Source organism: Pomacea canaliculata, linkage group LG3 (genome assembly GCF_003073045.1).
Source record: "Pomacea canaliculata isolate SZHN2017 linkage group LG3, ASM307304v1, whole genome shotgun sequence".
NCBI classification, from domain to species: Eukaryota; Metazoa; Mollusca; class Gastropoda; order Architaenioglossa; family Ampullariidae; genus Pomacea; species Pomacea canaliculata.
In genome coordinates this window covers 4198361-4223155 of record NC_037592.1, presented here as the reverse complement: position 1 = coordinate 4223155, position 24795 = coordinate 4198361, and the positions used below count along the sequence as shown (strand labels likewise).

Here is a 24795-nt window from a genome sequence, read left to right as displayed (position 1 = left end):
TGCCTTTAAAAAAAGAAAATTAAGAAAAAAAGAAAATTAAGTGCAATTCAAAATGCCATTCTAGCCTTCCGTGCTGCAACAAATAGTAATAACACTTATGATTTCTTTGTTCTCCCAGTAAATATATCCTATGGTTCATTTTGTATCTCTTCTTTCATTTTCAGTTTGTCTGGGCATTTAACACTTGGCCTAAAGTAGTACTTGTCATTCTTTATAATGCCTAGTAAAAGTGTGTAACAACGCAGATATTTCATACCATACCTTGCATGAAAACGATAGGAATAGTATACATTGCCTAGATATTCTATAGAATGTCGGTTATTCACCATTGCCGGTAACGTGTACATATAATTATATACACACAAAAATCTATAAATGTAAAAAGCTATGGATAAGTATAGGGATGAGAAAACGGCCATAGCATGACAAAAATCGCATTTCTCTGCCAAGATTCTCATCCTAGAGGTAACGTAACTACCTCAGATTTCTTTGCTTTCTTCTATGAGTCTGTGGTAACCAGGAATAGCAGTAACAACAGCCGGAAGTAAAGCGACTTCCGCAGGAAGTACAAGGGCAGACTACCCTCAAATGTAAAAGGCGCAAGCTAGTAATGCTATTCAAATCTAATATTTGGACGTTATTTTACTGATTTACAGTTAAAGCGTGCTTGTTCTTAAGCACAAAGGAAGCAGAAATGGCAGGGGGCTCGATCGAAATCCCGCTAAGGGATACAGACGAGGTAAGAAGCTTTTATTTTTTTCACCCTCTGAATGCCCCTGTGACAGCAATGATCGCAGATGTTGGAAGGATATAAACCGAGTTAATCTCAAACCGAAATGTAAGATCAACGGTGTTGTGATCAGGCAACTTAGTTTCGTTAAATAATATTTTAACAAGAAATCATGGGAAAAAGATAAAGAATTAAATATGCCCCAAAGTATACAATTTATTGCTTCGTAATAACACAACAATTACTGATGTAGTACAACGAGACATACAAAAGAGAATGCAAACAGAAACTAGTAGTACAGTGGAACCTCGGTTAACGACCACGGCATCCGAAATGTTCGGTATCCGAAACAGTTATAATACAATATAAATGGAGTTAAATAAACATAAAAACATTAAAGAAAGCATTTAAACGTAAGAAAACTTGCCGTTTTGATGGCGTGGGTGGATGGAGGTGTGGAATTACTGCTTGGATTCCCCCTCCTTAAGAAATGTGGCATTGTAAAATCGCAGTTAGGGGGATGGGACTTCCCTTTTTGCTTTGAGGTTGAAGGAAAAAACTTGCCCAGTGTCTGTTGCTTCTGCCTTTTTTGTAACACTTTATGGTAATACAATATCTTATTATCATTGAACATGTTTAGGCTCCTATTGCCTATCACACTGTTAGGGAAAGACTTTTCTACAAACAGTTGCAATTCCCCCCACTTGGCACACATTTCTTTAATCACAAAAATCACTACATAAGAAGGATGCACACAGTTAAAGATAACGACCGACTGATCATAACTGTGTCTCGAGTGCGAATGATGCTTGGTCTGACATGCTGGTCAGTCACATGTGGGTGATGTGGCTTTACTGTATCCGAACTTTTGTTTGGTATCCGGTGCAAATTTTTAATGAAATTTTTGGTCATTATCCAAAATGTTTGCTATCGGAGGCGTTCATTAGCCGAGGTTCCACTGTAGTAGAAACTATAAATAAGTTGATACACACTATCCAGTTAGAAACAGTTTCACTTGAATAAACATAAATTTAAAAGAAAAGCTTAGAGGTGATAAGAAAGGTTTTTGCAGATGCAAAAGAGAATTATTTTATAACTGTAACAAAATTATTTCTTGCCTCGATTTTTCTATCCATATATTTCTATTATTTTGTGCTGATATAATAAGTCTTCAACTTATAAACAAGTGCAGTAATTAAGAAAACGGAAAGGTAGAAGCTCGAAAAATTTAACAAGATGATGTTAATGACTGATATCAAGGGACATAATGATTGAGATTTTATATCTGGATGAATCAGTTGTCAAGAATTTTCATTGTCATATTTAGTTGTAATTTGATAAAAAAAATATAATTAACACATTGATATAAGAGAATAACAGTAGCCCTGTTGTGTGCTGTTAATTAAAATTTGCATTTTTAAATCAATGTTTGTTTTAACCAGGTGATAGAGCTTGACCTGGACCAGCTTCCAGAAGGAGAGGAAGTGCTCAGTATTCTTCGACAAGAAGTAGCTCCCCTGCACATCTGGGTTACTCTTGCAGTAAGTATGGAATGTGAAGATTGGTATAGCTTCTTCCCACTGATATATCATGCATAAGATTTTGGAATGGATTTAATGTCTTGGAAGATTTTCAAGTTGTTTGAAAAATCTGCTTTCTTAAAAGCACATTTTATTTTGCATTACCAACCTTCCCAACCTCTTTATAGAGATAACTGCAACAATACCATTAAGTATATATAAAACTTTCATAAACCAAAATAATATACTGAAATATGAACATTTTAATTATGTTTGCTACATAATGCGCTAAATATAAATTTGGTAGTAGCTGGAAGTTTCTTGAGCAGAATTTGCCATTTGGACCATTCAGGCAGAAACATGCATTACGAACTTTGCTGCCATCCTGTGACCCTATTCATCCCAGCTATTATTGAGTTGATAGAATGGTTTGGGTTAAAAGTGGCTGGAAAGCATATAGATTTAAACCTCTCTATTTGGAAACAGTTCATACAAATAACCCTGTGTCTATTCTATATTTTGTTTAATTTCAAGGGCTGTAGTTGGTGCAGTCATTTTGTGCAGTGTGCTGTTGTGAGAACTGAACATATTTTACTTGTAGTAGGGTGAAGCTTTTCTTCATTTTGATAAACCCAGTGCATAAAATGCCATGACATTTTAACAGTTATGAACCTTTTTTATCTCTTATACTTTCAGCTTGAATACTACAAACAAGGATTCATCGATGACTTTCTTAAAATCCTTGAAGCATCTCGCACAGATGCCAGCCAGGACTATCCCAACAGTGAGCGTGATCAAATGCGATCACTTGATACACTGGCAGCTCATTATGTCCAGCAGGCTCATCGTGAGAAGAACAAGGACAAAAAGCGAGAGTTATTCACCAAGGCAACTCTGCTGTATACCACTGCTGACAAAATTATCATGTATGACCAGGTCTGTGTCCATAATTTTGTTGCATCTTGTAGAGAGAGATAGTGTGTGAGTGCTCATGCCAGCATACATATGTTGGCATATCACGATATTGTTTGGTTTCAACATTTGCAGCCATTGTTGGGTGTAGTATGATGGATTGTTTCCTGAGCTGTCAGAAAAGAATACAATAGAGTTCTGCATGTACAATGCATCAGCATCAGTATTACAGGAAGTTATTTGTCCATCTCTGCATCTCTATTTTTCTGTTTGTTAAGTCACATGCATTCAACGAATTTAAAGATAATAAATTTAAGATTTTAAAAGACTACTGTCAAAGAAAAAATTTCTGTGGATAAAGGCAATAACCTTAAACAATGCAGCATTCTAATACATCCAGATGTTAGAGTTTTGCATCATTTGATGTCTATTATTTATTGGGAAAAAAGTGATGATTTTGTGCATTCCATGTCCAGAACCATCTGCTTGGCCGTGCCTACTTCTGTTTGTTGGAAGGGACAAGATGGAGCAGGCTGATGCTCAGTTCAACTTTGTGCTGAATCAGGTTAACTTGTTTTCTTTGTAGCATAAATATGAGATTTCAATGTTAAATGTATAGAATACTAGTGTAATTTAATATATTTATAAAAGCTAAATGAACATAAAGTTTTCAATTTTGTATCTACCAATATTTTTTACATTGTGTGACTGATTCTTCTACAACCTTTTTTTTATCCAGTCTAGCAATAACATTCCATCTTTGCTTGGCAAAGCATGCATTGCCTTCAACAAGAAAGACTGGCGAGGAGCTCTGGCCTACTACAAAAAAGCCCTCCGCACCAACCCCAAGTGTCCTGCATCTGTTCGTCTTGGCATGGGTCACTGCTTTGTGAAGCTCAACCGCTTACCAAAAGCAAGGTGAAAAGAGAAAGCCGTTGCTCATTTTATTCTTTTTTTCCTTTCCTTCATTTTTTTCTCTTATTTCCTCTTCCAATTCTTTCATTGTTTTAGTATCTCCCCAGTTTGTTAATTTGGGGCATTTTCTTGTTTTATGTTTGATCTTTTAGAATGGCATTTGAGCGAGCCTTACAGCTAGATGCACAGTGTGTCGGGGCACTTGTTGGTCTGGCAGTGCTGGAGCTCAACACAAAGACTCAAGATTCAATTAAGAGCGGTGTGCAGTTGCTGTCCCGTGCCTATGCTATTGATCCTACCAACCCAATGGTGCTCAACCACCTCGCAAATCATTTCTTCTACAAAAAGGTACGATCTTTTTTTAACTCTGAGGAAAAACACTAAAGTCAAATGTGTTTGTTGTGAACAGCATAAATGGAATGAGTTTTTTTTTAAAAATATAAGAGATGCATGTGATACTGCTTGGCTAAACTAGTTGTGGAGTAATATAAACTGCTTTGGATCACAAAGCAGATAGAATAAGGACATCAGTTTAGCACAGAGAGGAGTTGGGGACAGAGCACAGTACTTCAGGACCATGTAATGCTTTTGTAAAGCCTTGATGGCCTTCTGCAGAAGCCCCCGATCAATTAAGTTGAAGACCAGTCAAGCATCAAAGTCTACAGCCTTTGACTGTGCGGACAGCTTGTATCAGAGCATAGTTGTTGGAGAGATTTTACAGCATTCAGATCATTGCCCATTAGAGACTTTTCACAGCTGGTGCCTAGGCCCCATCATAATAGAAGGAAACATGACAGTTTAAAGTCAGTCATCAGTACTTAAGAAATTCAGGAATGCAAACAATTAGAATGATGGTGTCAGTATCTGTGCGGATAGCAGCAGCAGCAGTAAGAAAATAATGATTACAGTAAAATGTGATTTATAAGTACATAGTTACAGGTATGGATACATACAGGTCAGACATTTTAGAAACCTGACATATCAGCAACAAAACAAAACTTACTCCCAAAAGTTCAAAGAAATCTGCTTGCTTCTTGTAAACATCCAAACTTAAAGTTTTGATGTGTTCTTTGTTCAGGACTATCAGAAGGTGCAACATCTTGCCCTGCATGCTTTGCACAATACTGAAAACGAGGCAATGCGAGCCGAGAGCTGTTATCAGCTAGCTAGGGCTTTCCATGTGCAAGAAGACTACGATCAGGCCTTTCAGTATTACTATCAAGCCACACAGTTTGCTCCTACCAGCTTTGTGTTGCCTTTCTTTGGACTTGGCCAGATGTACATCTATAGAGGTGACAATGACAATGTAAGTGTGTTTTAAAGTCTTGCTATAATTGTTCTTTGGGTATATTTATGACACTCTCTCTGTTGTTTGTGTGCTTCTGACGACAGTAGAACCTCTCTATTAAGACTTGCTAAAATCCTTCAAAATCAGGTTGTAACTGAGAGGGGTCATACTAGGGAAATTGACCAGTCTGCTTTCCTTCCACAAACCATTCAAGCAGCTATAAATTCAAGTTTATTTAAATGTTGAAAATAAAACACTTCAGACTGTATCATAGTTCTTTTCTTTGTCATTTTCGCTTTCGCTTGGTCATGCAGATTTCTCGCATGTTTTGCTTTGTTGAAGATTTATGGAGGAACTGACTCTTCAAGTAAAAGCAATTGATCAGTAGATGTGTAACATGGTAGAGAAAGTCACTCTCTTAAAATATATAATCTATAGTTTTTAAATGTGATTTTTGCAAAGTGTTACAATAAAGCATAAACATTTGGTCACAAGAATATTTTATTTTTGTAAATATATGACTACTGCAAAAGATACTTTCAGAATAAAATATTTTACTTTAGTCATAGAACAAATAACAGACTAGAAGCAGTCTATTTTACACTTTGTTTATATTTCCTTTCAACATGCAGCTTCTGCCAAAAGTTGTAATAGAGCTGAACTGGGGATAAATGGTGGGTGAGGGTGGTCATAATAGAGAGATGCTTAAATAGCAAAATACATCCATGAACATTTCTTAATCATATCTAGGAAGGAATCACAAAATCTTCGTATACAATTCACACCCATGAATGCAAACCTTTTCATAGATATAGCTCCATTGCGTTGATGCAGCCTTAGTGAATGAATTAATGAGGAGGCTGTAATGTACTTTTTTCCCATACCTGGGTTTCTTAGAAGGATTATTTACTATTATTCATATGTCAGTGTTATCAGCAGAAAATGCTAGTCTGATTATAAAGAATAGAAGGTCCAGGTCAGATGTGTAAGATATGAGTTGCTTTAAATGTAGGAAATATGTGTCTTTTTAAAAATATTCACAGGCTGCTCAGTGTTTTGAGAGAGTACTGAAAGCACAGCCCAACAACTATGAGACAAAAAAGATTCTAGGATCACTCTATGCCAACACTTTTGACTTGGAGAAACGGGAGATCGCAAAGGTAATCCTTGTTTTTTTCTTGTTTATTTTTATGTTCATGACAAATTTTATGTTGGTCTTTTATCTCAGAAAACATGTAATTGAACTTACTTAAAAGTTATAATTCTGTGCATTTCAACATTCCTTACCCCAGAATTGGACACAGTATGCTTTTTTTTTAACTTAAATATTCTGTGTGGTTATTTAAGATAATATTAAATTCTACATTGTGCATCAGTAAGTTGACTTCTTGCTAATGCCTGTTCTTGCAGCAACATCTCAAGAAGGTCACAGAACAGTTTCCTGATGATGTAGAAGCATGGATAGAGCTGGCACAGATTTTGGAACAGTCCGATGTGCAGGTGCATGACTGGCTATATATTGACTATTTTTTTAACTATTGCAAATCACATTTGCTTGGTTCAGCAGTAATTATAAAAAACTTGATAAAGTATCAAGAAAAAAAAATACAGGAAATAGAATCATTTTCTGATTAGATATATATAACTTGAATGACAGCTTGGCAAATATATTCAACTGAGTGCCATAGATGTTTCTTGAGTGTTAGAGATATCCTTTACAGAGATTTTGTTATGCTTTTTAAGCAATTTAAATTCGGAGAATGTCTTGGTTTTAGGGTGCCCTCTCAGCATATGGAACAGCAACTCGCATTTTGAAGGAAAAAGTGGAAGCAGATGTACCTCCAGAGATTTTAAATAATGTTGCTGCCCTGCATTTCCGTCTTGGTAACTTCCAGGAAGCAAGGGTAACTTCCTATTGCTGCGTTTGTTAGGTTTTATTTGTGTGTGAAAGAGCAAGAAGATAACACTAGTTTAATATATAAATTTTGGCTAGTAACGTTTATGAAGAATATTTCTTACTTGAGGATTTTATATTGAATGTCAGGGAAGAACTGGTTAGGAATAGTATTGATCAAGAAATATCACAATCATTCACTTGTTTTGCTTGCAAACGTCATTATCATGGATTATTTGTTTTTCAGAAATACTATGAGGCCTCCCTTGAGCGATCAAAAACAGATGCACAGCATGATGAAACATACTACAGTGCCATTTCTGTGACAACGACCTACAACCTTGCCCGCTTATATGAGGCGCTGCATGAGTACGACAAAGCTGCCAAATTTTACAGAAACATCTTACGAGACCATCCCAACTATGTAGACTGTGAGCCATAATGATTTGATGTCTGAAATAGTTGATATTTTGTCATTGTTTCCTCCCAAAATGTGATTTTCTCTGTTATTATCTGCCTTTATCCCCTATTTTCATGAAGCCATGCATTTAACAACAATCTTCTAAGCAATCACACAGATTTAAAAAAAAAAAACTGAATATTTTTATGTATAAGATCTTTTGACACCTTAATATTTATAGTAATATTACTTCTTGAAGTTTTACCAGCAGTTTTATTGGGTTTTTATTTCTATTAAAGCTGTGCTGTTTTACATCTCTTATGGCAGGCTATCTCAGGCTTGGATGTATGGCTCGTGATCGTGGCCAAATTTATGAAGCATCTGATTGGTTTAAAGAAGCTTTGCAGATTAATCAGGTATCGATGATAAAAAATTAATTCAGTTTCTTTTGTTAGTCAAGTGGTAAATAATATGAATCCTATCAAATTTTGTTTAGTCCTAAATTTTAAAATGTGTAATATTCTTAAGTACAATTCTTCAATTGGAATAGAATAAAATCTAGTGTGGAGAGAGAGAAGTGTGTATGTGTGTAATTCATAAGCATTCTTGTTCACATGCATGCATGCTAAAATGTTTTGACAGATACAAACATGATGGTTAATAAAAGCCTACTATTCAATAACAGGATCACCCAGATGCCTGGTCACTGATTGGCAGTCTCCACTTGGCAAAACAGGAATGGGGTCCAGGTCAGAAGAAGTTTGAGCGAATTCTTCAGAGACCACAGACAAAAGATGATGCGTATTCACTTATCGCCTTGGGAAATGTGTGGCTACAGACACTGCATCAACCCATGAGGGACAAAGACAAGGTACAGCTATCCTTTTGTGTCTTTGTGGGGTGTTCCAGAAATGAAAACAGTTACAATATATCAGAATATAGATCTGTGCCTTTTAATTTTAGCATGCTTGGAGCACCTTGTGTTATTCCACTAGTCAAATACTAAAATGGATCAGATGGACTAAGATATTGTAAAATGTTAACTTAATTTTATCCCTGGAAAATGCCATCAGCTGCTTCACTGCCTGCTGTTTGATATACAGGAAAAGAGACACCAGGACAGGGCCCTGGCCATGTACAAACAGGTGCTCAGGAATGACCCCAAAAATATCTGGGCTGCTAATGGCATAGGTGAGTAGCTCTTGTACCACTTTGTTTTAGTCATTCTCTTATATCTTCCACTGTTACATTCATCTCTAAATAAATCATCATGAGAGAAGATTATGGTTGTGTTTTTTTTATCTTTGTTGAAGAACACATGTTTTCACCTTCGACTTTTTGTAGTGTTACATATGAGCATATGCGAACAAGACAATTCCCCCATTGTGAAGACGAATGTTAACAATAAATGTACACAACCTGACATCTTGAATGAGTTAAGAAAGATAGTTCTCATTATCTGAATCATTATTTTGTGTAATATCTGTGCCAGGCTGTGTGCTAGCTCACAAAGGCTGTATCAATGAGGGACGTGACGTGTTCGCCCAGGTTCGTGAAGCCACAGCTGATTTTTGTGATGTCTGGTTGAACATTGCTCATATCTATGTAGAGCAACGCCAGTTTGTGGCAGCAGTACAAATGGTAAGTCATGTTTGACACTGAAAGGTATTTGCTGTTGATACTTATGTGAAATGTGGATCTGCTCCATTTTCAATGTTATTGTGATGGTAGTACTGGGAAGTTGCTAAAAGTAAAAGATTATATTGTGGCCATATTCATTGCTGTTGCTGGTCCTGCAGCCAATAAATTTCTTTTAACTTCTTCACCTTTGATACTGATCCCTAGGTATGTGTGAATTTGAATTATATTTTTTAAAAAAAACCCAAAGAAATAAGCATGGAGGAAATATTGAAAATTTTTATAAAAGCTTACACACAATTGATGATTACTGTGATTCAGTGGATCTTAAGGGTTACATACCATGTAGAAATGAATAAATATAATTTATGATGATGAATAACTTTAGTGTCAGAAATAACTCGAAATTTATGAAAAATTATTAGCTGTCTTCATGTATACACTCATGTTGCTATCATTTTTAAAAAGAAAGGTTCAGCCAGAAAAATTCAAATCTATAAATTAAAGTCTTCCTGTTACCATGTTAAGCAATGTAACTTTAATGTGATTCAGCTAGCTAATTGACTGGATATGACAGGCATGAGTGGGCAGCCCGGTCTTGATAGTCACTGAAGGGGCCAGACAAATGCCAGAGTCAAAGAAGAGCTATATGAGCTGAGGCTGTAAGAGATAACTAAACAAATTGACTGTTCGTTCTGTGTTTAATTTACATTTCAATGTCATAGCAAACACATAACATTTCTTACCATTTTGCAATTTTGCATACTAACTGCAGTACGAGAATGCACTGAAGAAATTTTTCAAGAACCACAATGTTGAAGTGATGGTGTATCTGGCTCGGGCCTATTTTAAATGTGGCAAACTACAGGATTGCAAGACCACACTTCTGAAGGTTTGGAAACATTAACATTTCTTACCATGATTTTTCCTAGAAAAGATTCCTGTTTTGGCATTGTAATACATTTGTAAGAGAATGCATGCATGAATAAACCAGAGCGAACAAGATTTTATTTGATAGTATTAGAAATTCCAAGTAGTCTACAATAACTATTTACTTTTTTGGTTTTGTTTGGAGTGCTTATTTTAAAATAACAAGTAATTTTTTTTATTGTTCAGGCTTGAGGTTGTTAACTTGCAATTCAACTGGTTTTAATAACAGGCTCGTCATGTAGCACCCCATGATACAGTCCTACTGTACAATATTGCGTTGGTACAGCAGAAGTTGGCCACATCAGTGCTCAAAGATGAGAAGAGTAACCTGAAGACAGTACTTACTGCTGTCCGAGACTTGGAATTAGCCCACAGGTAAAGGATGACCTTTCATATTTTAGTGTTGCAGATTTTCAGGCCAGCCACAAAGTAATAAATTTACAGGTTATGTACAACATCACAGACCTTCCATCCACTGAGATTCAATATATAACAATAATTTTCATAGAAAATGCATTCATCCCTGATTTCACTTTGACACAAATTTTTGTAAAAAAGAAAATCAATGATGACTTCGGAATTTTAAAAACTGTAGGAGTAAATTGATTGATTGTTGTGATTTTCCAGATATTTCAGCTACCTTAGTCAGAATGGGGACAGGATGAAGTTCGACCTAAACCAGGCAGCTGCTGAAGCAAGGTGAGGGAATGTGATTTGTGATGCTGGTAGCTCATGTAATGTAGCCTTAGTTGTTGGCATGATGTAACACTCAACCATCCAACCAAAGTGATGCCAGTGGCAGAATTACAGAGCAAGAGTTATAGTTGGCTTTGCTGTAGGAAGATAATCTCTATTTTACTTCCAGAATTGCCTGTACAGTACAAGTGACTGGATAACAATTGATTTTGAAATTTTTGAGCATAGTCTTGTATACAGTTTGGAGACGAAGTTTGTATGCGGGTTTAACAAAGCAATGATCTATTATATACTTCTCAATGATTATATATTATATACAGATATCTGAACAAAGTTAATTGACTGGAGTTTGTAGCCAGCATCTGTAGGAAACGACAGTGGGTACAAACTCCTCTGAGTGTTGTAAAGAACAATCAGCAACAGCAAATTGTTTCCTGGTCTGTTTTCTTTTACTGGGGATTGCATCTTTCCTCATTGAATTCACTTTATGCGGATGATGCTATTTTTAAATATACAGCCCTTTTTTCTGTTGTTTTGACAAATCCTTGTGTGATTAAGAGAAAAACATGAGTATTTCTTGTGCCTCTTCATAAAAAGATACCACTTAAATATGTTTTTGTGATACTTGATGCTCTGTTTCCAACAGTTTTCACTGAGCGCCTGAATTAGCCTTTAAGCTGTAGGCTTCATAAAAAAATATATATATATATTTTTTTATTTAAACAAAACTATTTCATGGGATTTTAGAATATATACTTTTTCTCTGTTTGCAGGCAGTGCTCAGATTTGCTGAGTCAGGCCCAGTATCATGTGGCACGTGCACGCAGAATTGATGAAGAAGAGAAAGAGATTCGTAAACGACAGGAAGAGGAAAGGGAGGCCATTCGACAGAAGCATCTGGAAGAACAGGTGATCTACCTTTTTATCTTGAGGGCTGGGTATCATTCCTAGTATACTGGATATAAATATATACAGTCATTCCTTACCTAACGCGTGATTTTCCAGAGACCCCTGCGAAAGGTGAAAATCTGCTAAGTAGTGGTATTATATTTTTTATTATTTATATATATTTTAAGGTTTTATAAACCCTTTCTGCGTACAACCTCACATTGGCAAACTTGTGCAAGAGCTAGGTAGTGGCTTACATTGTATACAATACGGTATTCATCCACTGATGATAGTGCCTTTTATTGTGTTTGAAGTAAAAAAATTTTTATATTTTAAATTTTGGAGGGCAAAAATAATTAAAATCATTAATACCTTTATACCTTATATTCCTGCAATATAGTGAAAGCACGATACATAATGAGATTTTAAAAAACCCTGTGATACAGTGAAACCGCAGTAATTGAACCTTGATATAATGAGGGATTACTTTATATCTATTATTCCTGGGATCTATCTCACTTTTAACTGCCCATGATTTGCTACCAACTTTGGAAATTGATGCAATTTCTCTCCTACTAAAATTTTCCAGTCACACAATGTTTTGTAGTCCATGTTGCCAGGCCTGATGTGCATTGAATGAACAGACTTTGTCTGCATGTTTTGGGTATTAGCAAGAAGGCATTGTGATGATCTGGATATCTTTCTGTGCCAGCATATTTTATGCATTTAATAAACGTTTATTTTTGTGTAAGCTGATATGTTGATGTAAATTTTATTTGATGGGTCGACGACCCTTTCAAAGCAGGGGGTGGTATATTTTGTCATCAGCCATAGAATATTCACAGTCAGAAGAGGTAAATTACATGAAGTACATAAATATCGTTTCAACCACTCATTATCTAGCACTTACACTCATGCCAATCATTCTTCGTTTGCCCTCTCTCTCTCTTACTTCAATCCATATACAGCTCGCGTGCGTATATATATATACACACATATGCACTCGCTCACACTCCACTCACATAGAAATCATTTTTCACTTGCCCTCTCTCTTACCTTCCACACCTTCACCTGCACATGCAAAACACACACACCCATATGAGCGCACACACACACATTAATAGGTAATTGGCCCCACCCTGTTCTACACTTTGGTCAGTCCTGTGAGTCCAACTACCTGGGGTCACGTTTGTCCAGTACTTCCAACGTTCCCGTTGAGCCTCTTTAGAGCTTAAAGAATGAACATGGGTACATTTCTAATATCGTTTGTTTCTCCTCTAGATAGTAACACAGTGAACGTTGTCTGCTGGTATCCACTGTTTATCAGGGATATAAGATACTTGGCCCTGATATCAACATAGGTTTGACGCTGTAGCAAAAAGTGTTCTTCATCTTCCGTTTTGTCTTGGCTAAAAGGGCAGTTTTTGATCAAGGTGTTAGAATATCTGTTATTAGTGTTTATTTCGCTAGTTCCTAGTCTAAATCGTATTAGAGAATTTCTGAACTTTTTGAAGGTTAATACTGAAAGATATCTTTCTGGTTCAAATTCCTTTTAAAACTGTCTGTAGGACCTATCACTTGTCTGCATTTTGTTTGACCATTTTCATACAAAGTTATCTTTCAGTCATGGTTTGAGCAGTAAGATAAAAGCCATGGCATCTCCTACCCCACCTTGTTCCCACACATGCCTAAATCTGTTGTCTTGCAGGGTATCTTCCATTGTCTTTGCCCAGGGTAGTCCTAAATTTAACTGCATGTCATAAGCTTGGTTTGGTAATCTTGACCTGTCCATGGTATTTAGTTTTAACCAGTATTTTACAGCTCGTATTGTGCTATTGATATACAGAGGGTATCTCCCGCTCTCACTGTATATCATATGGTTGGGAGTTTTAATGTCTACGCATGTAAACCTTTTAATAGCAAATAAATGAACCTTTTCTATGTCATTGAAAGGTGTCATACCCCAGATTTGTGTTTACAGTTAGAGAAGCAGAGAGCCAAAGAAGAGATGGATAAAAAGCTGTTGGAGCAAAGAGCAGTGTTCATTGAGAAAGCAAAGACCATTAACCTGGAGACCTTACCTGAAGACAAGCCACGAAAATCTGGGAAGGTGAGATGTTATTTCAAGTATAACCTTCATCTAAATCTTTGAAACAGCTTGTTTTCCTGTCCGAGAAAATATAAAGTCATTACTTTGAGAAACATACCTTAGGGTTGAGAATTATGCTTCACAAAAGCAAATATTCTGTCCTTTTGCATTGTAGAAGAAACGAGCTGAGGATGGGGAGATTCTGTCTGAAGGCAGCGAAGATGAAGCACCACGCAAAAAACGCAAGAAGAAGCATGGCAGTGGATCAGAAGGTGAAGACGAGGATGGGGAGCGCAAATCTAAGAAGAAAAGAAAGAGGTAATAGAAGCCATTGTGATTATGTGTACTCTTGCTTTCTTTTTAATGTCTATGCAATAGAGGATTGAAAAGAACATTTCTCCACCTAGTTCTTAAGTAAATGTTATATGCATCTTTTAATCCCTGTCTTAGGTTATCATTGATGATCAGATGTGAAAACTGGATATTTTATATCTGCAAAGGTCAAGAAAGAATCGGGGTGAGTCTGATGAAGAAGGTGAAGGCCGGGAACGGCCTCGCAAGAAAGGACGAAAACAGAAGGAAGGGAAAGAAAGCAAGAAGAAGAAACAGGTGGAGGATGAGGATGGGCTTACAGCCAAGCAGCGACGCAAAGTTGTTTCCAAGGCAATCATTTCTTCCAGTGAAGGCTCAGAATCAGAAGATGAAAAACTTAAGATTGATGATGAGTAAGTGCTGGAAGAATATTCATCGAATTAAGTCATTAGAAAAGTTTTACATATTTGGGCGTAACTGTTCTTGACGTGGTCTTTTGCCCTTCAGGCCCAGCTACAAGTTAATTACATGGCCCCCCCCTTTTTTTTTCTTTTAGCTGTTTGTGGTGTTTCAATATTGAAGTACCAGGGAAGGCTTTGGAAGAATTTAAACAAACATTAAAAACATTGTGCCAAAATGTTGTAGTCGTTTTACCTGAAGGGTTTTTTTTTTTGTCGCATGAGGGCGATTTATTGCACTTGATGTGAAAATACCATTGCATTCCCTTTGTAACAGATATTGGTACAATAGCATATGGTGTTTGTTGCAGAAGTGGCAGTGAAAATGAAGATGTTGGTAAGCGCCGTCGCATCTTATCCTCTGGAAGCGAGAGTGATGGTGGCAGTGGTGCCAGGAGGTCCAGGTCTCGCTCAGGATCCAGATCTGGCTCAGATCGGCAGTCACGATCTCGATCTGGTTCTGGATCCAGATCCAGGTCAGGATCTCGATCTGGGTCTCGTTCAGCATCTGGGTCTCGATCACGGTCAAGATCTCCATCAGGATCTCGCAAAGGATCAGGATCTGAGTCTGATGGTGGACAGAAATCTGGAGATGAGGGAAGAGAAACTAGCCGGTCTCCCAGGTCAGGTAGTGGTTCTCCCAGATCGCGTTCAGGATCACCAAGATCTCGTTCAGCATCCCCAAGATCAGGTGCTGGGTCACCAAGATCTGGATCAGCATCACCCAGATCAGGTGAAGAAGGATCACCCAGGTCTGGTGGTGGGTCACCCAGGTCTGGTGGTGGATCACCCAGGTCTGGTGGTGGATCACCCAGGTCTGGTGGTGGATCACCCAGATCTGCTGGTGGATCACCAAGATCTGGTTCAGGGTCACCCAGGTCAAGGAGTGGATCACCCAAGTTGGCGGGTGGGTCTGGTTCTGACAGCGAGTGATGAGTCTGTGTCATCTGTTTCATCAGCTATCATCTGATTTTAATTGGGGAAAAAACACTTCTATAGCCTTTCTTGAAAAACAGTGATCCCCACAGGAGTCATCAAGAAGCATGTTTCCTCAAATATATGGACTCTTCACCTGAACTATGTGCAACGTTTACATTTTAGGTTTTAAATAAATATAAGCATTGGATAAAATATATAGACAAATACATGACAACTGAAAAGGGCTAGAAGAGAATCAAGCTTAAACTGTCATACTGCACATTTAGATGTCATGGAGCTAATGTAAGAGAGTGCATCTGGAAGTAATTAGTTGCTGTGCATTTATGAATGTCATTCAGTGGGTGGGTTTCAACTGGGAGGTAAAGAATACTTTCTCAGCTCTTTAAATTTGTGCAGAGTACGCTGTTTGGCATTTGTTTGCATACTTACTAAAATCATTTTTTAAGTGGAAAATTTACCAACTAATTTTTCACAGTGGGGTAGCACACTCTGACACATTTCTACTTTAGTTTGAAGACAATACTGATATTTTTTACAATCTACAAAATAAGTATGATAAAGCCAGAGCTAAAGTTTAAACAGACTGAACCAGTAAACTACTTGACATTGCTTTATTCCTAATCTTTCAACTGATTTTATAAAATCTTTTAATATTTCATGGCCTTTTTAATGTAGATGATAAAAGTACCTTTCATAATTATTTGGCACAGTAAACATAAGAAAAGAATTTATGATATATAATTAGAAATAAATGAAACCATATGGTATACAGACTCAATAAGGTTAAACTAGTCATGTAACTTGTCCAGTGATTTGTCAGAGGACACATTTTATATGAGGGTTGGGTGGTGCCAGACTCCATTCTCTATCTTTCTCTCTGCGCCTTACCGTCCCCAGCCCTGTAAGTGATAAGGTACCCATTTAATGCCTGGATCAACTACAGGAAATTTTATTCACTGCGCTGTTATAAAACTGGCTTTATGTACATGCCTCTAGCCTTGGATTCTCTTACTTCTCAGCTATCTGTTTCTCCAGAATGTAAATGCTGTTTGTAAGCTGCTAAGTGACTAAAGGAGAGGCAACCTGGCCAAAAAAAAAAATCAGTTAAAGAATAGTTCACATTCTGTATTGCCTTTCCTTCTATTCTTAGTGATGCCAAGATTTTAATGGTCTGGAGATCTTCGTCTCTTGGCAACAACTATAGGACCTTGAATGTGTTAGTATCATGTGAGTGCATGTGTTATAATTCATTCCAGGATTATTTTATTTTTACTTTAAAGAATGTTATTCATAAATTGCCGGGTAACTGGCATTCTTCATATTATCATCAGTGCAACAGGTTCCCATAAGAAATGCTGTCAACAGAAAAAAGGCTTAAGAAGACATCATTTTCAGAGCCTTTCTTAGTCACCAACACTTGGTGAAGATTTTATAACAGTCCAATCTGTAATGTGTAATGATTAGTCGTACAATTAACTCCTCTTATATGCATACCCTCCTGACCAAATTTAATGTGCTTATAGAAGAGCATGCTTCGTATATTAAAATGAATTTAAAGTGGTTGGGACGTTAATTCTAGGTAAGGACATAATGTACTAAAAGCAGCATTTGGATATTAAAGGCAACAAAAAGACAATCTTGTGAAAATTTTGTGTTATTGAATATTTGGGTGATAAGCATAGATCTAGGTTTATCAGGTATGGTTCCATATCCAGATTTTTTAAATACAGTGCATAAAAACAAATATATCTCTTCAAAACAGTAGTAACATATAATTACTATGATAAAAACATCACAGAAACACATATATTATGCATGTATATTTATAAAACATCCACAGCTAATAATGAAAACCATAACTCTTATATCAGCTGGTTATTCAGCAGGTTAACCTGTTTTGATTGCTCACTATTGCCCTAAGTTTATCACAAACTTCAACTTAACCTTGACTGGGGCGACTGCTTCAAAGAGTTAAAGAGCTACTGAGTCATTTTTCTAAACTGGTGTTTTGACTCACACTAGCTGTTATCTCTGATTTTAAATCTTAAAGACATGCACCTGTGATCATTGCTCCTGTCGTACCCGGTACACGTGTAACACAATGTACTGTGCCCGGTACACGTGTAACACAATGTACTCATCAGAATTGAGTCACTAGCCCAGCGCACGGTCTACATTGCACGCGGTGACAACAAACAACAAATCTTTACTTACAACGCTAACAGTTATGCTGTTTTACATCTAACCCTCAGACTACGAAGCAGAAATAAAAACATTACACTAATTCAACTTCAAGCAAGGGAATATAAAACATCTTAAATTATTTTATTTCGTATGAGAGGAACGCTTACACCGTCAGGGAACCGATCAGTAGCAGACGTCAAGTGATGAAAGGACTGACTCAGGGAGGTATAAAATGTGCCGGCGCTGGCTGTACTGTGCATTTTGGCAGAACTGGTGGCCCATTGCAGCCAGAGGTTCCGCTACCTACAGAAGCGATACTCCCAGTCAGATTTTTGTGGTTGGGTAAACTTGATTCGTCTTTAGACATCATCCACAGCGACAGCCCAACAATCGACATCGTTAGAGCAGCCGACAGCTGGTTGTCGCTGGCATTGCTGTCAACAGATCTCCCAAACTGAAAATGGATCTGCAAGCATGTGCGGTAGTTTTGCTCTACATGATTAGCATTTTGGCTGCCCTTATTGGTGCATTATACCTGTAAGTATATATACTTTATCAACAGGAATTTCTCATATAGCTGATTGCTTTATTTTTGTGTCTTTTTGTGAAAACATTCAATAAAGTCACCAAACGGCTATTTCTGTAGATTTTATTTTACGTTCTGAGAAATATATTTATCATACATGTCATAATAAAAGTCGCATTTCATTGTTCAGAGAACCAGTAAATGACATCAATAATATATATATATATTTGTGAAGTCTATATATATGTACATCAGTTATAGTTATTCACTTCTGTCCATTTCAAAGCAAAATAGTGGTCAGTGGTCACATAATTACTTCATTTAGTTTACTCTTTCCCCATAAAGGGTGAGGGCTAAATGGAAAAAAAATTTCTTGCATATATATTTTACCTCTCGTTAATAAAGAATTTGTCATTATCATATACTTAGCTGTGAGCAGATAAGTCAGTTTGTAATCATAGACTGCAAAACATTACATTTTTGCATTTTTTAAAAATAGGTATACATCATGGAATCATTCCATTTTTAACAAGATGGGTATACCAGGCCCTAGCACTACATTAATGGGTGCCTTCACTGATTACAAAGAAAAGGTTAGTGCAATTTATTTGTTAAATATGCTAAAATTGGCACATTGCAGCCAAAATTTATATTTTTTAATGTTAGCATACATCCGATCAGTTTTTAACCTGTATTCTGTATTTATGTAGACCTGCAATTAGAATATATATAGTTTTGTGACTGAATGTACTTTTCAGTATAATTCAGCTGTAACTTTCTTCTGGGTTATTTTCTTTTCAGGGAATCATTGAGACTGATCTAAAGCTAGTTGCAGAGTTTGGACGACTTGTTGGGTGAGTGTACAAAATTGACGGGTTCTTGGGTGTTCAGGAGTGTCAAATATACACAGAACTCACACACATACTGGGGCAAAGAGTGTAGTCTCTTATAAGTAACTGTTATTTTCTCCTTTGCAGAATTTTTCATGCAAGGGAACCTGTTCTTCTGATCTCTGATCCTGATATGATCAAACAGATTTGTGTAAAGGAATTCAGCAACTTCACAAATCGAAAAGTAATTATACTATTTTTGTGCCTGTGTAAATAGAGGAGTAGGTTTATATATGTATATAAATGATTGTGATAATGAAACTTTTCCTTTGTAATGAAATTTTTAGGTCAGGATTTTATTTTAATAATTTAATACTTAGTCTGATTTATGCACACAATTTAAGCAAGAAAAGTGTACTGTACATAAGAATTACATTTATGTCTATATACACACATACTTGTGCATGCACATACACACCATGTATACATATACCTTGTATATATGCAAAGTAATAGACAACTTTTTTCCTGCAGAACAATGGCTGGCCAGGGCGGGTTCTGTCTCATGCTGTGTCTGCTTTGGAAGACGACCACTGGAAGCATGCTCGTAGTGTTCTCAGTCCAACTTTCAGCTCGGGTAAAATGCGAAATGTTAGTTTATTTAAAAATTTATCTTTCTCATATTTTACTGCTTTTCTGCTGTAGGCATAAATATCTGTTCTTTTACAGAAAGATTTATTATCTCCCATGGTGTGCATGTCAATATAACTCTGCATGTAAACTGATCTAATGCTTGGTTTAACGTTGCATAATATGACAGTATAAAATCAAGCACATCATACTGAGCTTAGAAAACGTAAAGCGCTAATTAAATTTAGTGTGAAGGAATTTTGAAGATAATATTGAAGACCATGGTAAATGCAGTCTTATGTAGGAAATTAAGAAGCTTTATCAAATTTACTATATTGCTGTAGTTATGGATTTTATTATTTCCCCAAACAAATGTGAACAACTTGTCTGTTGAGGCCCTTATAATTAAGCAAATTCTCTGTACCAGGTTTGTGTGTGTGTGTTATCAAATGTTAAGATAGAGATTGATAAAAAATTGAAATATAAAAAGAGGCTGGTGGTCCTTTGGACCAACAAATGTTTTGAAGTATATCTTTCCTTTCCAGCTAGTGGTCATTAGTCCATACTCAGTATCCTTTCTCTTAGCATTATAACTTATATGAACAATGGGTTTGATTTCAGATTGTCCCTTTGATACAACACTGCCTTGATCATTTGTTGGAAGCTGTCAAAAAACAAGGAGAGAATGGAAAATCTATTGAAGTACGCAAGTAAGTGTATTCAACATAAAGGACATCATGGATCTTAATTATACAGACCAATACTCTGTTCTGTTCTCTGTTGTATTCAAACACTAGCACTTGAACATCTACAATAGACAACTTTAAATCCACACTACTTTTTAAAATGTATTTCGTACACTTTAAAATGTTTCATCTATCATGATGTTTCTTCATTTGTTTGCAGTAAATTTAAATGAAAGAGTGTAATGAAATTATCTATGATAAACATAAATCACAGTTTGCAAGAGTAGATCTTGAATGAAATTTCATAAAATAATTCTCTTGTGGGTAAAACACACTAAAGTACTTTTGAAAAAAAGTAACAATGTAAGATTTTTGTTTCCTGTCGTTTTTTTTTTTCGTCTGCTTGGGTTGTAAAGCCAGATAGAGCTATATTGAATGAAACTTTACTGAAACATTGAAAATTCATGTAGGATATATGTCTGGGGACATTCTTAGTGCGCTAAAATCCAAATTCGTGGTTGTGAATTTCATCAGATTTGTATATTTGATTCACCTTGTGAGCATAATAGGTGTCACTTTTGATCACTCATCCCAAGGATTGCAGTTAAAACATTTTAGATTTCTTATTGCTATTGTAACCAAGACAATTTTCCATATTTCCTTAGGTAAACTTGCTGCAAACTATGTTTAATAGTTAATAGCAGTTTTTATGGTGTTATTTCAATACCAAGTTGTTTGGTGCATTTACAAACATTAAATGCCTTTGTGCATAATATATATATACAGAGAGGCACACTTTTCCATACAAAAACACTTGTATATATATAGTATCTACCATTCTTTCATCAGGATAGTGGAGTGCTTCACTATGGATACTATTGCCATGACACAATTTGGTATGGATGTTGATCCCCATAATAACCCCGAGGCTGGATTTGTAAAGAATGCAAAGACTGCTATGAGCTATGTTACAAGTCCTATTCTTATGCTGTGTGGTAAGTAGAATGTCAAATTATTTTTTCTGACAGGCTAGTAATAATAGTTAGCAGCACTAAAATGATGTAAATCATTTTAAAAGAATGTAATGATAGTCACATGTACTTTAAAATAAAAACTGTTAAGGAAACAAAGTTGGTTCATGACAGCTGTATTTTTTTTATGTTCCAGCTCTTTTTCCTTTCATGTACTACTTTTTCCGTCTGTTTAATATTTCCCCAATGAACAATGGCTCTCAGGCTTTCTTCTATATGGCAGTCAGCTCTGCCATCAAGGAACGAACAAAGGAAAACAAGGTCAGTGTTACTTTTGTAGAGCAAATTTTTTTTTTTGAGAACATTTCTGATGGCACATTTAAAAAAAAGGTTGGAATCATGCATTTTGGTAAACAGTATTTGCAGGCATACTATCATACACCTATTTTTTTTACAAACAGACCTTAAAAGTTATATGTTTATTTAAAAAACTCACATTAATATTAATAGACACATATTCATTCCAATCCCTAGAAGAAAAAGTGTTATCATCAACCATGCATGAAAACACTGCATGTAGTTTTCCAAGAAATATTATTTTGAAAGAAATAGCGATATGCTAAGGGTGAATGAATATTCCATGCATTCTTACAATTGCTTGACAAAACTATTTGTTTTATGCTTCAGAAGCGGACAGATCTTCTACAGTTGATGCTGGATGCTCACAAAGAGAATCCAGTCTGGGAAGATGACCTAGACCCTGACTCAAAATTGGAGTACAATGTGTTCAAGGGCAAGGGTAAATAAGTGATAATTTCCTCAATTATTGTTTTGCTTTTATGGCAACAATATTTTTTAACACAAGCATGTTATGTTCTGTGGCATCTGTAGTATCAAAGGATATTTTGGGAAGGAATCTGACCATAGTTGTTTTCTTATTTTTAGTTGAGCAGGAATTAGAGCGCAAGTGCTGAAGCTCATGTCTTCACTTCATGTTGATAAACTGTCTCTGGGTTTAAACTTGCTATGCTTTATTTAAATCTTGAGCTGGTCCACTGCAACTATATAATTGCTTACTTGACTGCCTAAGTGAAAATTGGTTCCTCACATGGTTTTAAACAATTTTTCAAAAACCATTTTCTATAGGTTTTACAGAGGAGGAGATTCTGGCCAATTCCCTGGTCTTCATGCTGGCAGGATATGACACCACTTCTTCACTCTTGACATTTGCCTGTCATTCTTTGGCTGTGCACCCTGCATGTCAGAGTCGCCTTCGAGAGGAGATATCATCTAATCTTGGGCAGGTTTGTTTGACGGAACTCGGTTAGAAATTTGCAACTGAACCAGATTTCATTGCTAGTTTTGCAGTATTTAAATTTAGAGAAGAACTAGGTTTTGGTGAAGGAGCAAATGTGCCACATGGTAAAGTATTGGACAGTGTATAGTCATTAAAAGGCAACCCGAGCCACAAGCCCATTATTATTAAGAAAGAGAATGCATTTTATGGAATCAATACAATAAACCATACACTATATGTATAAACTATATACAGTTATAAGTTATGTGAGTAAAACTTGAAAAAGTAAGTTTGCTTGAGAAGTAAGACTTAAAATATAAGCAAAATCTGGCCACTGTTTCTAATCATGGCAGGAATGCACTTCCCTCTGTAGTTCACTGTTTATATTTTGCAGGCAAAACCAACCTATGACAATGTTTTTGGACTCAAGTACCTGGACTGTGTTGTAAATGAGACTCTACGCATGTATCCACCAGCTGCTAGGTGACTCAAAAAATAGGCCTCTTACAGAGTATAGTATTTCACATCAAGTCCACAGCTTGTTAAAGCATACTTATGTAGACTATAGTGTGTATATACATATAAGTTAAAACACACATGTAAATGTGCATAAAATCTAAGTCATTTATAATGCATAAAAATGTATTTTTAATTTGGTCTGCTACCTTATACAATAATGTGAATCTGATCCATGTTTACTTATCATAGATTCAGCCGCATGGCCACGGAGGCAATCACCATTAAAGGCGTAACCATTCCAGCTGGAATGTCTGTCCACTTTCCGCTCTATGCCATTCACCATGACCCTGAGTTTTGGACAGACCCTGAAACCTTTAACCCTGATAGGTAATCTTACCAGTCTTTGTTTAACTTTACTGGGAGTACAGTTTGGGATGTAAGACTATAAATAGTATACCTTTAATGTTCATTTTAGCCTTGCACAAACAAAGCAATGGACTCTTGGAATAAAAGGGTTATAGTAGCTTCCTCTGAAAGAGAAATCATGGGTGGGAATGTAGTTACTTTATAAAATATTTTTGAGAACTTTAGCATTATTAGAATTATCATCAACTTTTGTTAATGGTAGTTGCTTATATTCTTTGTACACCATCTTATCTAAACTAGGCATAAACTATAATCTTTCTTATTTTCAATTTCATTTTGGGAAAAAATCCAATATAAAGCATAAAGCACCTGTGTGTGTTTTATAAGATTTGACAGAGAGACCCGCACCTGGCCTGCCTATGCCTTTGTGCCATTTGGAGCAGGTCCACGAAACTGTGTAGGCATGCGTCTTGCCTTGTTAGAGGCCAAGATGGCCCTTGTAGCCCTGATCCAGCATTTTAATATCGAAGCTGCACCTGACACTGAGGTAAGTGGGAAATATAATGTTGACGGTTGTTTGAAAACTGTTAAATAACTTTCATTACATGATGCTATGCATCAAAGAATTTTATTTAGTGATTATCATCCCACCTAATGATTTTGTATGATTACACAAGCAAGAGTTTTTTTAATGGCATCTGAGTATACTTCATTTAAATGTTTACAGATGTAGCTGTGTAATTTTTTTTCAGGTGAAGCCCAAGTTGGAGAAAGGAGGATTTATCAGACCTTTGAACCCCCTGTACTTAAAATTTGTTGCTCGTGAGTAACCAAGAGGAGACACTTTGAACACCAGAAGGGGAGAGTTGAACTTTTCAAAACAGTCATTCTTGATATCACTATTTGCTTTTCTCAGTAAAAATTTTGCTAACAGATCTGGTGCATAAAACTTTTTTCTTACTTGTAATAGTAATTTTTGTGAAACAAATATTTTTCATGACATGATTTTTATAAAATGTATATGGTACAACTTTTATAAAACATAAACTTTTGACGAGAATATAGTTTTTATTAAACATGAACTAAATTGTTTACACTTGTGGTTTTTCGTGCGTGAGAAAGTGAGAAAGGAGATGCTGGGGACAGAGACAGGGTATTCAAACATGCACATTTTCTTCTTACAATCAAGTATTTTTGTGGACTTTCATACGAGTGCCAATGCATGTTATTGTTGTTA

The 24795-nt window shown here is 36.1% G+C and overlaps 2 protein-coding genes across 2 annotated transcripts; both read left to right on the top strand.

Annotated features, from left to right (window-relative positions):
• The first annotated feature begins 555 nt into the window (after positions 1-555).
• Positions 556-17256, top strand: LOC112559246 (RNA polymerase-associated protein CTR9 homolog). Its single transcript, XM_025230334.1, is given in 24 exon segments — positions 556-739; positions 2173-2271; positions 2947-3186; positions 3639-3675; positions 3678-3727; positions 3902-4080; positions 4230-4425; positions 5156-5383; positions 6409-6525; positions 6776-6865; positions 7141-7269; positions 7507-7690; positions 7987-8075; positions 8345-8530; positions 8763-8850; positions 9152-9300; positions 10073-10189; positions 10457-10602; positions 10855-10926; positions 11697-11832; positions 13793-13921; positions 14076-14218; positions 14401-14625; positions 14982-17256. Coding segments are annotated over 24 exon segments (3696 nt in total). The 5' UTR covers positions 556-694; the 3' UTR covers positions 15604-17256.
• Positions 17257-17977: 721 nt separating this feature from the next.
• On the top strand, positions 17978-24655 carry LOC112559248 (cytochrome P450 3A24-like). Its single transcript, XM_025230342.1, has 14 exons — positions 17978-18330; positions 18819-18912; positions 19121-19173; positions 19297-19393; positions 19684-19800; positions 20401-20489; positions 21315-21460; positions 21633-21757; positions 22124-22235; positions 22583-22740; positions 23128-23216; positions 23442-23579; positions 23946-24105; positions 24311-24655. Exons 1-14 carry the CDS (start codon positions 18254-18256, stop codon positions 24386-24388), a joined length of 1533 nt encoding a protein of 510 aa, XP_025086127.1. The 5' UTR covers positions 17978-18253; the 3' UTR covers positions 24389-24655.
• The last annotated feature ends 140 nt before the right edge of the window (positions 24656-24795 follow it).